The sequence below is a fragment of the Macrobrachium rosenbergii genome, chromosome 14, assembly GCF_040412425.1.
Source record: "Macrobrachium rosenbergii isolate ZJJX-2024 chromosome 14, ASM4041242v1, whole genome shotgun sequence".
Lineage (NCBI taxonomy): Eukaryota > Metazoa > Arthropoda > Malacostraca > Decapoda > Palaemonidae > Macrobrachium > Macrobrachium rosenbergii.
The window spans coordinates 34,474,884-34,489,407 of NC_089754.1; the positions used below are offsets into that span (position 1 = coordinate 34,474,884).

General features: G+C 35.4%; 1 protein-coding gene across 3 annotated transcripts in view; it reads right to left on the bottom strand.

Annotated features, from left to right (window-relative positions):
- Nucleotides 1-13,700, bottom strand: part of LOC136845910 (uncharacterized) — a 60,859-nt gene extending 47,159 nt beyond the window's left edge. Inside the window, exons 1-2 of one of the 3 annotated variants that reach the window (XM_067116393.1) lie at nt 12,922-13,700; nt 4,747-4,826 (exon numbers count right to left, since the gene is read on the bottom strand). In XM_067116393.1, coding sequence (XP_066972494.1) covers nt 4,747-4,804 — 58 coding nt within the window. In that variant the 5' untranslated portion in view covers nt 4,805-4,826; nt 12,922-13,700. Of the gene's footprint in view, nt 1-2,799; nt 2,959-4,746; nt 4,827-12,921 lie in introns of those variants that run through there. The other 2 variants (XM_067116394.1, XM_067116392.1) reach the window with 2 other exon arrangements.
- Nucleotides 13,701-14,524: the final 824 nt, after the last annotated feature.

Sequence of the window (14,524 nt, forward strand, 5' to 3'; positions counted from 1 at the left end):
AGAGTAAATGAGGCAGGCCTATCAGACCGAGGAGGGCTGAATTTAATGAGAGAGAGAGAGAGAGAGAGAGAGAGAGAGAGAGAGAGAGAGAGAGAGAGAGAGAGAGAGAGAGAGAGAGAGTAAATGAGGCAGGCCTATCAGACCGAGGAGGGCTGAATTTAATGAGAGAGAGAGAGAGAGAGAGAGAGAGAGAGAGAGAGAGAGAGAGAGAGAGAGAGAGAGAGAGAGAGAGTAAAGAGAGGCCTATCAGACTGAGGAGGGCTGAATTTAATGAGAGAGGAGATCAGAGAGAGAGAGAGGGAGAGAGGGAGAATGAGGCAGGCCCATCAGACCGAGGAGGAATGAATTTAATGAGAGAGAGAGAGAGAGAGAGAGAGAGAGAGAGAGAGAGAGAGAGAGAGAGAGAGAGGCCTACAGCTCGAGGAACACTGACTCTTAATGACATGTATTCACGTCATTTGACATTGCCCCGTGGCACAAAGGGTGCGGTACCATAACAAATCAGCCCTTTCCCACAGTACACGTGACGTCACAGCCTGCTGAGCTCAATCTGTCTTCGTTAAGTGACGTTTTATTGAATAAATAACACGTGTTATGCCACTTGATGCCACGATCAACGTTGGCCTCCGTAATGGCGCATGGAATTCAAGGACAGAAGCCTACTTGCACACAAATGTTTGTGTTTGTGTGTATATATATATGTGTGTGTGTGTGTATGGGCACAGAAAGAGAGAGAGATTAATCCAGCCTACTTGCAACTTGTGTTACGTTCTGGTAACGAATCTTTGAGGAATATTTATCGAACAAATGTGTGTGCGTAAGTAGGCACGGAAGGAGAGAGAGAGAGAGAGAGAGAGAGAGAGAGAGAGAGAGAGAGAGAGAGAGAGAGAGAGAGAGAGAGAGAGAATTACACCAGCCTTGGTAGATTTTTCCTTCATTTCGAACCTAAACAAGTCGACTGCATTACAGAATATGTTACATGAACCACAATACTGCATTGTCGGCATGTAACTTCCCACATAAGGAAATTACTTTCCTCATTTGCATATCCACCGTATAACCACCTTTCTCACACAACACTGATATACGAAAACCAGCACAATCACCATTCGATAAACCCCACTACATTACGAGAATCGTTTGCTATAGTGACAAGTCACGAACTACTACTTAATGGTTAAAGGCTTATGTAGCGGTTATGATAACCACTATCAGTTTTACCAAAGGTAATCTCAATGAATTACGATCACTGGACAGACAGGACGTAACTCATCCACTTCTGGGAATCAGACAGAACTTTATCAAGAGAACGGAGACGTACTAGAAATGTACTCGTCAGGTCAATATTCTTTGGCTTCTATAGCACTGGTGCCACTGAAAAACACTACTTAATATTCTCAGGCCAAAGCAAGCAAGAATTAAAAAAAAAATCGTAATAAAACTACAATTTGTTCAATGTTTAAAACTACACTTTGTTCTTGTGTCAGTATCAGTATGAACATATGTATTTCAAGTACAATTATATAGATACGAAATCTTACGTATTCCTTACGAATGTTAACAGTATTTTAAATATGCTTTACGTATGAAATATGTAGATACGAAGACTCATGTTATCGTCACGAATGTTGACAGTATTTTAAATATGCTTTATATACGAAATATGTAAATACGAATCTTTATGTCATCCTCACGAATGCTGACAGTATCTTTGATATGCTATGAATACGAAATATGTAAACACGAAGTCTTATGTGATCATCACGAATATTGACAGTATTTTAAGAATACATCAAATTTGTACATACGAAATCTAATATGTCATCCTCACGAATGTTGACAGTACTTAAAGATGTGCTTTACATAAGGTACATGTAGATGTGAAGACTTATATTATCCTCACGAATGCTGACAGTATTTTAAAAATGCTTTACATACGAAATATGTAGATACGAATTCTCATGTCATCATCACGAATGTTGGCAGTATGTTAAGACATTAAAAACGAAGCATGTAGATACGAAGTCTAATATGACATCATCGAGAATGTTGACAGTATTTTAAGATTTACACTACATAAGAAATATATAGATGCGAAGTCTAATATGTCATCCCCACGAATGTTGACAGTATTTTAAGATGAGCTATACGTACGAAATATGTAGATACGAAGTTTTACATCATCCTCACGAATGCTGTCAGTGTTTTAAGATATGCTGTACATACGAAATATGTAGATGCCATCCACAAGAATGTTAACAGTATTTGAGATATGCTTTACTTACGAAATATGTAAATACGAATTATTGTCATCCTCACGAATACCGACAGTATTTTAAGATATACTTTACATAAGAAATATATAGATACGAAGTTTTAAGTCATCCACACGAATACTGACAGTATTTTAAATATGCTTTACATATAAAATATGTAGATACGATGTTTCGTGCCATCCTCACGAATGTTGACAGTAATCCAGGACATTCTTTGCATACGGAATATGTAGACATGAAGTCTAATATGTCATCCTCACGAATGTTGACAGTATTTCAAGATATGCTTTGCATAAGAAACAGTCACCCAGTCGACTGCTCGTAACAAAACACCGTTTCATCCACGAACCCCATCAATCAAATTCGTAACAGATGTTGTGATTATAAGACTGACCCTTTAGGATCTACGACAAAAACTAATTGATTAAGCCTTTCTGAACACTTTTGTCCCAGTACGAAAGGAAAAAGAAGTGTCTTCAAACGAGACGAGAACGAGAATATGCTCCGAAAACAACGGACTGACCTGGCTGGCTGGCTGAGCTGTGTGGTCGGATGGTTCCACCGTGAACTAAAGTCTTACACTGAACGAGTCTCATTTTTATTTATCTGTCGAGTGGCGGCAGCAGCAGCAGCCTGTTGGGATCTCTCTCTCTCTCTCTCTCTCTCTCTCTCTCTCTCTCTCTCTCTCTCTCTCTCTGTGGCCTTTCCTCACCCCACCGTTACTACCTTCTCACAACCTTATTTTTGTACTGTACTTATTCCATACTTCTCAGCATCCCTCTCTCTCTCTTTCAGTGAGTTTAGTTATTTTTACTCTAATGTTTTTAGTTATTCTTAGAATATTCTTTTAGATTTATTACTATCAATGATATAAATGAATATATTTCTGCATGCATTATGGTCGTTCAGATACAATGCAAACACCATGATGCTGACGACCAAAACCACGCGCATGAGACACAATAATCCTTACCGAGATACATTGTTATTTGTTATGTGATTAACCAAACAAGGTATTGTTCAGAGACATGCAACAGCGCGCGCACGCAACAAGCACACACACAAACACATACATACTGTGCATAGACATACATCCATTACACTGTGCATCTCCGTATCTTACAAGCACTCTCTTGCTTCCTGGATGTTAGGGTCCTTCTCATCTAACATCTCTGTCACTATCTATCCATCCATTTCTAAACCTTCCTTTCCCCCTTCCTCCAAACACTTATGTACTGTAAACTATTTTCACCAAATTATCAGCCCCCACTCTTTCCACATGACTGAACCATCTCAAAACGTTTAGACCTATCTTTCATCCTTTCACCTTCGCTAACACTTTTACCACTCCTATGTACTGATCAACTTCCACTTCCTGCGAACTTTCACTCATTCACCAGTCTCTGCAGGCACAGCTCTGATAGCTTATTCATAAACACTTGTACCCTGGTGGCATAGCGAACATGCCATCGCCGTCACAAGGATGCCAGTTATAGGTAAACTGGTATATAGAAATCAGTGCCACTGTTGACCAGGGTGGCTGTTCATAATCAAGGAGTGATACGATGGACCCCTAAAAAGACGTTAGTAATATAGGAGTAGTTGAAGGATAAGATAACTGACTGTGGAGAAACTATGAAACTATACATCCATTTGTAGACATCTGATAAGCCCGAAAAGTAATCTGCTGTTGTTTATGAATGGGGACCTGTGGTCAAAGGAGGAGAACTTGACCTTTGAGAGGCTTGGCATATGTCCAATACAGTAGCCACTTCGCCACTTCTGACAAACTGTGACTCATCAACTCATCTCCAGTTTTGGCTCTTTGTGGTAATCGCTTTAGCTGTCCTCCCCTGAGACACACCTGTATTCTCAGGTGTGTATGTGATAGGTGGAGCTGAATCACGATTAGGCGAATTACTTTGAAGATGTGGATTCCACTTCAAGTAAAAGAACAGTATGAAGAGTGAGACAAGAAGCATGGTGTTCGTCTAGTGCCCGAGTTAGTAACAGAGCTGTAGAGGCTACAAGAGTTTGAGGAAAGAAGCTCAAAGACACAACTGATCTCGCTTTCCTTAGCTATGTTGGTCCTCTAAAGTGGACCTCAAAACTGTGCTTCTTTCAATAAGTATAAAGTAATGCTTGTTCGTTTGCCCCATTATAATATTAATAAAATGAAGAGATCTATACATAAGCGGGAATGGCTGCAAAGTTTCGCATGGGTAATTAATGGAAAACGTTGGTTACCTGACAAATATGCACACAAAGCACACATATGTCTTTCCCATTTGTCTGTTAACAATCGGGTACACGCGTGAAAACAAAGGGAATTCTTTTATCAAAGAAAATAAATATTCCACATTCACAAAAATATGTCACACTGGTTCGGGCAATCTGACATAAAGAGCTACCAAAAATGAAACATTATCTAGCATACCCAATTGTTTGTAAGTAAACATCAATTACTCACCTTCACTTAGGAGCATCTGGTTGGCAGGATGTTTAGTGTCGAACTCCTTTCCATACATGGAAGACTGTATTCTAACAAACCTTGGTAAAATCAGAAACGAAAAATTAGAACAAAGTCATCTTGATTAAATGACATAAACAATAATAATAATAATAATAATAATAATAATAATAATAATAATAATGACAAACAAAAAACATTATTGTCATGTGAAAACATACCTTAAACAAACTGAATTCTATTGACTGAAAAAGTGCTAGGAAGAAAGATAAACATCTATTTGACTGGTGAAATTTGAAGTACCAAGCAAATAATCAATCGCTTAACCTTCCCTACAAGGATATTCCTTCATAAGTCTCCTGCAAGTCTTTCAAAGACCAAAAAATAAGTTACAGTTCTTCAATATACTTTTTGTAGCCTGGGCTAAGTTCCTTACTGGAGACCTCTTGGATAGCCATAATAGGAATAGAATACAATACAATATAGATGTCATTCAGCGCTGAAACGGAAACTGACAGTAAAAGGTTTGAAAGGTGTAACAGGAGGAAAAGCTCGCAGTTGCACTATGAGTCAATTGTTAGGAGGGAGGGAAAGTAAGATGGAAGAAGAGAATATGAACGGAGGTACAGTAAAAGGAATGAGAGGGGTTGTAGCTAGGGGCCAAAGGGACGCTGCAAAGAACCTTATTTAGTAATGCCTACAGAGGTGCACTGACGGTATGCCATTTGTTTTCTCGGTATATGCAGAGTCCAATTTTTTTTTCTAGCCCGGGTTATGTTCATTTTTGAAGGCCCCGTAGAAAATGATAATTACGAATAAAACAAACTGACCAACAGGAAATTGGATAAAAGAAAGACTCCACAAAGGAACAGAACAAAGAGAGACAGTAACAACGAATCTTTTCGTTCCCAGGTCCCTTCATTTGGCCCTATTTTCCTCTTTATCCTTTTGTACGATTCCTAAAGCGTATGGGGCGCATGCGCGCTCTCCTGTCATGACAAAAAGCTAAGTTGGGGACTCAGAGTACAGTTTAAGGTACATCCGCCTCCCTTTATCGCTTGCCTTCAGCAAAGGTCAAAGGAATTCTGGGCATTTGTACGTGCCCGCAATTCCTCTGGGTATTTCTCCAAGGGGGTACAGTCATTATCACTTCTGATATTGTCATTAACAGCATTAGAATTATCATTAACATCATCATAACAAAGACTGTTAGAACCCCCGATAAAAGTATGGGATTAAGGGCAGAGTTGATACACACGTAAAACAAGCGTTATACAAACTTGAAACAAACCTTACCGGCCTGATGCTAGTAGTAATGAGTCCCACCGTATGTGCATAATTATGAAAAATTACCAACCTAGTTTTAACTTGTCTTTATGGACTTGCCTTCGACAAACTAAATGAATTATTTGGTGAAAATCTGACAGGATTTAAGCCCCACATCCTAAACGCACACACACACACATATCATATTATATTATATATACATATCATATATATTATACATCTAATATAAATACACATAAAACCTGAAGGGTAGGTTAAAAAGTCTACCTCAAGTTTCGTCTCCCTTCACTTCCATTCTCTCACGGGAATCTTCCACGTCAAATAATAAAAAAACATTCAATAACAAATGTTCTTCAAGACTCGTAGGAATGTACGAAATGCGTAAAAGAACTTGAACATAACTTCCCATGACGGTGGTAATATATCCATGGTGCTTCAAGGTCGTTCGACGACCTTGAAAGTAGCTAGTAACGGTGAACAGTGAAGAAAATGTTACTTTTAAAGAGAAGAGGTAACGAGTTGACCAACCTGACAAGAATATTTTATATATATAACACACATATATATATATATATATATATATATATATATATATATATATATATATATATATATATATATATATATATATATATATATATATATATATATATATATATATATATATATATATATATATATGTATGTATATATATTTTTTCATCCATACATTCAGTTATCAAATCATGTCAAATCCTTCATCCTGGAGCTACAAATTTTAAGGATACTGTTTGCATGAAAGATTTTCATTTCGTTTTATTAAAAGAAGTTTTGTATTTTATCAGTATGTATTATATATTTTATATATATGTATATATATACATATATATATATAAATATCATTATATACTGTAATGTATATACATATATATGTATACACACATATGTGTATATATTTATGTATATATAATTATATTTATATATAGACATATAATATATATATATTATATATATACTGATAAAATACAAATATATATATGTACATAAATGTATACACACATATGTGTATATATATATGTATATACCGTACAGTATATAATTATATTTATATATATACTGTACATATATAATATATACTGATAAAATACAAAACAACTTTTAATAGAACGACATGAAAATCTTCCATGCAAATGGTATCCTTAACATTTGTAGCTCTGGAAAAAGGTCACATGATTTGATAGGAGGCAATTACGAGATAACTGGATGTATGGATGAAGAGAAAAAATAAAATAAGTTTAAAATTTCTATTAACAAACAGGCTAAGAAAAAAACGGCATTCAAGGTAAGCGCTTAGAACGAAGTGACTCAATAGTACCCTTGTTTTATGCATCACTGGAATCACCCATGACTGAGTGTATATAAAAATAGCCAAGACTCATTTTAAAATAGCGCAGGCTAAAAGAGGAATTCTCCCAAACCCCAATTTACGATTGTGGGATACCTAGAAATGATTTCATGGCGACGAAGAATAGCTACAGTTCTCAGAAATAGGTGTGTTACTCTTCGTTTATTTTTGGTGGGATAAAATCCTGGATATAAGAGATTACTGTGTATGTGAATGTAAAAATATATATATGTGAATATATATATATATATATATATATATATATATATATATATATATATATATATATATATATATATATATATATATATATATATAATGTAAGTAATCAACATACAATCATGTGTGTGACAGAAATGACTTTCTGATTCACAGAGGGTCAGTTAGTAGCGCCTGGCCTTTCAACTGAAAGATCTGGGTTCGATCCCCGACACGAGTCAGAAATTTATATAATACATACATACATACATATACATACATATATATATATATATATATATATATATATATATATATATATATATATATATATATATATATATATATATATATACACATATATAGAGAGAGAGAGAGAGAGAGAGAGAGAGAGAGAGAGAGAGTATTACCGCACATATAAATCCTACTACACAAAACGCAATTTCCTCCGCGTAAAACATTCTAGGGATAATGAACTCCACCTTCTGACCTGCCGTCGTCCAGCTCGGGGCTAGCCTTTCTCATCACAAGCCCCTATTAAAGTACTAAGAAAAAACTGCCTTGCCCCGAGCTTCGGGACGGTACGTAGTGTCTTTATGGTCAAGAATTGCCTTCTCGACCATCTCTTATATGAAGAGTCAGAAAAATCATCACATTGCTTAACAATGCTGTCCTTGAGAGCGTAGATTAGGTATACGGGGCTCCAAATCATAGTATATTAACTTGTATTAACACTTATGTATTTTTATGAGATTACGAATTGAATACATAACACTGTAATGAAAAATAATAACTATGCCCAAAAATGGCCTATGACATTAATGTCATTGTTATGAAAATCAATGTATCATACCGAAGACATACATAACGACAAGAGAAGAGAGAGAGAGAGAGAGAGAGAGAGAGAGAGAGAGAGAGAGAGAGAGAGAGAGAGAGAGATTAAAAACGTCAGGATAAATTAAGCAGAACAGACCACGCCCCCTCCCCAAAAACACACACACAATAATACGGAAACCCATGACATGTGACTTAAAACAAGTGAATTCGCACAATCACTGACATACATATACACATACATAGTAAAATTCAAACCTCTGGGCATATGAGTCGACATAAGCGAACATATAATCGCACAAACATATTACATGAACGCAGATACACACTCACACAAAAACACTCACAGAACGACAGAGAATAAAACTCAAACCTCAGGACATGTGAATCAAAACAGGTGAAAAACACACACACACACATACACACCACGAGAACAGAAGTCAAAACCTCAGGACGCATGAATCACAACAGGTGACATTTACAAGGCGCAGAATTGGCGCCGATGAGCGACATGAAAGTACCGAGAACGAGCGCCTCAAAATAGCCCCTTTCCGCGGCTGCAAATTTAATGGGGACCGGGAAAGACATTTATGAGAACCTTTTCCCGTGGCCGCGGCGGTCGATATCTCGTTGGGATGCTGACGATGGGTCTGGTCGCAAGATTGAATACGGATGGATGCATATCTGCCACACCTCGCATGGAGTTTTTTTTCTTGTAATATAACGGGAGAAAATGCCCGTAGAGATGATGAAAATAATACTAATATGTGTTATTACTACAATACAAAAGCCATTTTAAGTGTCAGTGTACAGTGAAATATTGGGGACATTAAAAAATGCCGTATATGAAAAACTTGGAAGAACAAAAAATTAAGGGAATAGGGCTATGTTTGTGCAAAAACGAATAATTACCCAGTGAAGGTATAATGAAAGAGATGAGAAAATATAAGGCCAACACAAAAAGATGAGGTAAAGCGTGCAAAGCATATTCTAGAAAAGAAAGTATACAATGAAACTAATAAGATGGAACATCCTTGACCACCTTTAATTTTTCCAAAACATTACTGAAGTCCTCCATAATGATTATTTTCATCTGCTATATTTATTTTCATTTGTAAATATTATCCCCTAAATGGCTTCTAGTCATAAGCAAGAATGAGAATATTCTTCTTCTTCTTCTTCTTCGTTTAACGTGCTTTTTCCCATTTTTTTATATGGGTAAGCACGATGCCTTCTTTTGAAGGACTTTGATTTGGCGTTGGGGTAGACCGTAGCCTCGATCGGTTGCCCTATCTTGATAATACAACAATAGTTATGTAACAGTAACCTATTCAACTTATTTATCTTCACGGGTTATAAACAAAATGTATTTAAAATGACAGTGAATATTTCAAGTACACTCTCAAGCAAACTCTATAGGAAGAAGTAATGTGAGGAACATACTACGTGACGTCATCACCCCTCAGGCTTACGTAGGTGGACTAATCTAGCTGGCCCTGAAACTGGTGTGTCCTTAGCAGGACCTGGCCAATATCAAGGATTCATGGTGTTGGCATCATCAGCTGACGTGCATCCCTATGTTTCATGGATTCCTTTCGGCGTCATTAAGACCATGATGTGATTTAGTTTTCTTTTTTATTCGAAAAACAATGTACATTGCTATTACGATCTGGGATATCTTAGCCAAACCTGTTGGGAAAAACTTTACTCATTTTGGTAGAATAAGAACAACAAAATGAATAGGAATAACTTCTATCAAGGATACTGAAAAATACGTTAAAAAGCAGAAATGATTTAGCCAGTACCTGACTGATATCAATTTGTTGCAAACATCATCCATGATGGGGAAATTGTTGAATTAAAAAAATTATGAGGTTATCATTTTGTGCAAGTTTTGCAGAATACAGTACCCTGAAAAATTAAAAATTTGTATTAAGTGGTTTTCAGCACCTGATGTTTGAAAGGGTAACAGGCTCCCTAATCAATTTTCACGAAAAGGTTTCTGGGTGGATTTTAAATCTATATATATATACTGTATATAATGTATATATGTCAGAAATAATAGCTGATTACGTCTTTTTAGAAAGTCAAAATAAACCAAAACTTATGCGACATTCTAAAAATATCAAGGCCATCTATTTTAAGCTAGTTATAACAAGTTATTCAAGGAAATTATAATAAAACTGTAATTGACAATTAAATTGGACCCAGCTGATAGACAAAAGAAAGCCGAAATTAATGACGCTAAAAATAAACACGGATATGATGACTGACTTCCTTCTCTGTGACCAATGACTGACCGGGCATAATAATAATATAATAATAATAATAATAATAATAATAATAATAATAATAATAATAATAATAATAATAATAATAATATTGACAGCTAGATTTTATTGCTTATTGTCATTAGGATGCCTTGTGCAATGCTACAAGCATAACATTATTTGCAAAACAGTTATTTACATTAAATTTAGGATAAACTGCAGATGGGTGAAATGCAAATGGTACAGTATTAGTTATTGAAGGTGCAAGTACAGTACAGTGGGAACAAGTGTTCATATACTTAAAACACTATAAAAGTATACATTACGTATTTAATCTCTTAACTTGAATTTCATTATGGCCTTCGTAAATATGTGTGAAATGTTCTGGAAATTTTACAGTAATTGTCAGTAAAGTACTTGATACACAGTCCCAAGGTTGAGTTAGGCTGCATCCTCGTATTTTACTAATTAAATTTTCCCCATCCAGAAACAATAATTTCCCACAATGGTCCTCATCATAATAAATTAGGCTCTGATGAGGTGTGAAAGGTTAACAAAATTTTTCCAATGAAAAAGAATGTCGAAATCACATCTCAATGGAAAGCTGTTTCATAATTGCATACTAGGTTAATGGTTGGAAACCACTTTTACCTGTGAATATACAGTAATGGACACAGTTCAGAATTATCACATTAAATATATACTGTACATATATACACATAAATACATATACGTATACATACTGTATACATATATACACACACACACACACACACACACACACACACACACATATATATATATATATATATATATATATATATATATATATATATATATATATATATATATATATATATATATATGAATGTCTTTCCTGTGTGTGTAATATGAAAATAAGAAGGCCCATATATGTATACAGCACTTGTTTCTGTGCCCTGTTCACCATGAACAGGGGCACAGAAACAAGTGAAATATATGTATTTAGTGTTTTATGGGCCTTCTTATTTTATATATATATATTTATGTGTGTGTGTGTGTGTGTATATTTAATGTGATAATTTTGTATATAACAGTATATATTTAATGTGATAATTTTGAACTGTGTCCATTACTGTATATTCACAGGTAAAAGTGGTTTCCAGTTATATATATATATATATATATATATATATATATATATATATATATATATATATATATATATATATATATATATATATACATATATATATACATTATATATATATATATATATATATATATATATATATATATATATATATATATATATATATATATATATATATATATATATATATATATATATATATATATATATATATATATATATATATATATACAGAAAGAGAGAGAGAGAGAGAGAGAGAGAGAGCTACAGTCTACCAACTTATCAACTTCCTTACACTTTTGGATATGCTTATCACTACAAAACTTGTAAATATGTGGGTTATAAATGTAGAAGCTTTAACTTTCCTTGGCAGGATTCAATCCAACACAAGCGAGCTTCTTGAGTGCCAAATTAACATGCTACAATTAAGGATGTATTCCTATTTCAGCTCATGCATGCAGATATATGTCCTCTTACATTCTACTACAGCTACAACAGACCCGTCATATTGTAGTGTTTTAGTTGTCATTGAATTTTCAGGCTGAAATGTTTGTGTAGAATAAGGTGGTCACTTTTACCAGATATATTCTAATTCCCACAATGACCTCGTAACTTCTTGACTTCCTTGCATTTTAAAATATGTTTATCACTCCAAGAAAGCACTTCAACTCCCTCCTGATAGGCAGAACAAAGCACCCAGTGTCAGGTTAGGTTACTGGTGGTTGCGCTAATCTAGGCTACATTCCAGTACTTCACAGGCTTTATTTTCCCTCACTCAGTTATTTCAGTTTCCCGCCGTGGCTCCTTCCATTCTTAGGCTTAGATGGGGGACGGAGTGTGCGGGGCTTAATTCCAGAAGAAAATATGGGATCAAAATCATATCAAAAAGAAAAACTTGCCTATAGGCTAGGCTACTCTTAAATGCACTATATTAGCCTAGGCCTAGCCTATTGGATGAATATCAACTTCTGTCATCGAACGTAAAGAAGCTAGGCCTAGTTAACAATGAACTACTACTATGCCTACAACAAAATTCAGTCTGGTTTACAGCTGATGGGGATTAATCTCACCTTTACATTTTTAGCAATGTTGAAAAAACGATGGTTATGGCGGTGCACGCAAAAAAGATTTGCAGACCCACGTCACGGGTACCCCTAAGCTAATTTTTCGTGATGACCAAGCACCAACACGATGACTTTCCGCGATAACCTCAGCCATAAATGACGAATCTTGATTTGGTGTTCACGAAAATTGCGAATAGCTTGTGATCGTGCACGCAAGATCTCGTAGTGGCCATTTCTCGTTTGGGAGGAATGAATGTGCGCAACGGTGATCATAGGAGTTGCCGATTTTTTTAGTCTTACTCCAGGAGTCAGCCCACTTTTTCCTCATCATGTTCATGTAAGAAAACCTGCTTTCACTCTGAATAACCCTTTTTTAACAATTAAAGCTCTTTCTTGATTATTAAGGAATTATAATTAATGAAAAATATTATTCAAGTTTTAGGAAGAAATTGTCAGATTGCTCAACATCAATGGTTTCTCGTTAGATTGCGCAGAGGTCTCTGTGTTGCGCAATCCGCCTTGTAAACAAACCAAATTATACGGTAGAATCCGACATTCAGAGACGCTGAAATTAGACTTGAAGTACAGTACACTAAGTTCTCTTTTCGATTTTATCATCTAAATCTGGACACCTAGTCTACAAGCTTGTCGATTAAAATAGAAGTGCTTATCAAAGTAGGCCACAGTAAACATAACAACTGTTTCCAAGTGAAATATCTGATTTTGTTGAAACTCTGTGGAAAAACAAAATCTACGAGTTAAGCATAATTTAAAAGCCACACTACAAGATACATAGTAGTCTCATATTTAGTATCCGAATGAAATTATACATCAATCGACTATCAAGTAATGATAAAACTTCCAAAAAATTAAATAGATAAAAAACCAGTTCGTGCTGTTCTCCCTGGTACAAATCTATGAAAGAGTAATTGCTGGCTGGTGGGTCAGTTGATTATATCCGAATTTCGCATTGTCACAAAGTAAAGTCGTAGGATATGACAAGTCACTCCTTTATAAAACTACAGGAACCTGTTATATTGCAAGTGAAAAGGACTCGAGACTTCAGTGCAGACTATGGGTCTTTCCTTTTATACAGTTTTTCATCTTTTACCCAGACTTAGACCTATCAGACCTGATAGAAAGAGTTCTGCAAACTGCATGTAAACTCTTGAGTTTTTTTTTTTTTTAATCTTGATCTGAATAAAACTTTTTTTTTTAAGTACTAACAACTAAGCTCATCTATATGAAGCAAGAGTTTTATTAAAGGACATATTCTTTTTGTTTGAATTTCTGGTGTTTTTGATCTTGGCATTTATGCCTGTATTGTCTGCAAGTGAAATGAAAAAATAACCTGGCGGAAATGGAATTTAAGAATGTAAATGAAAAAAAAGGAATAATGTTAGAATAAAAGGAAGAAACGAGAGAGAGAGAGAGAGAGAGAGAGAGAGAGAGAGAGAGAGAGAGAGAGAGAGAGAGAGAGAGAATAAAAAAAAGACTGGAGGTCGTGGGAGAAAGGAAACCGTCAATTCCCCTACTCGCTCAACCTTCAACGTCATTTGTGTCTTGGGTCGCCTCTGGGTATTCATGCTCTCTTCCTTACTCACTCATA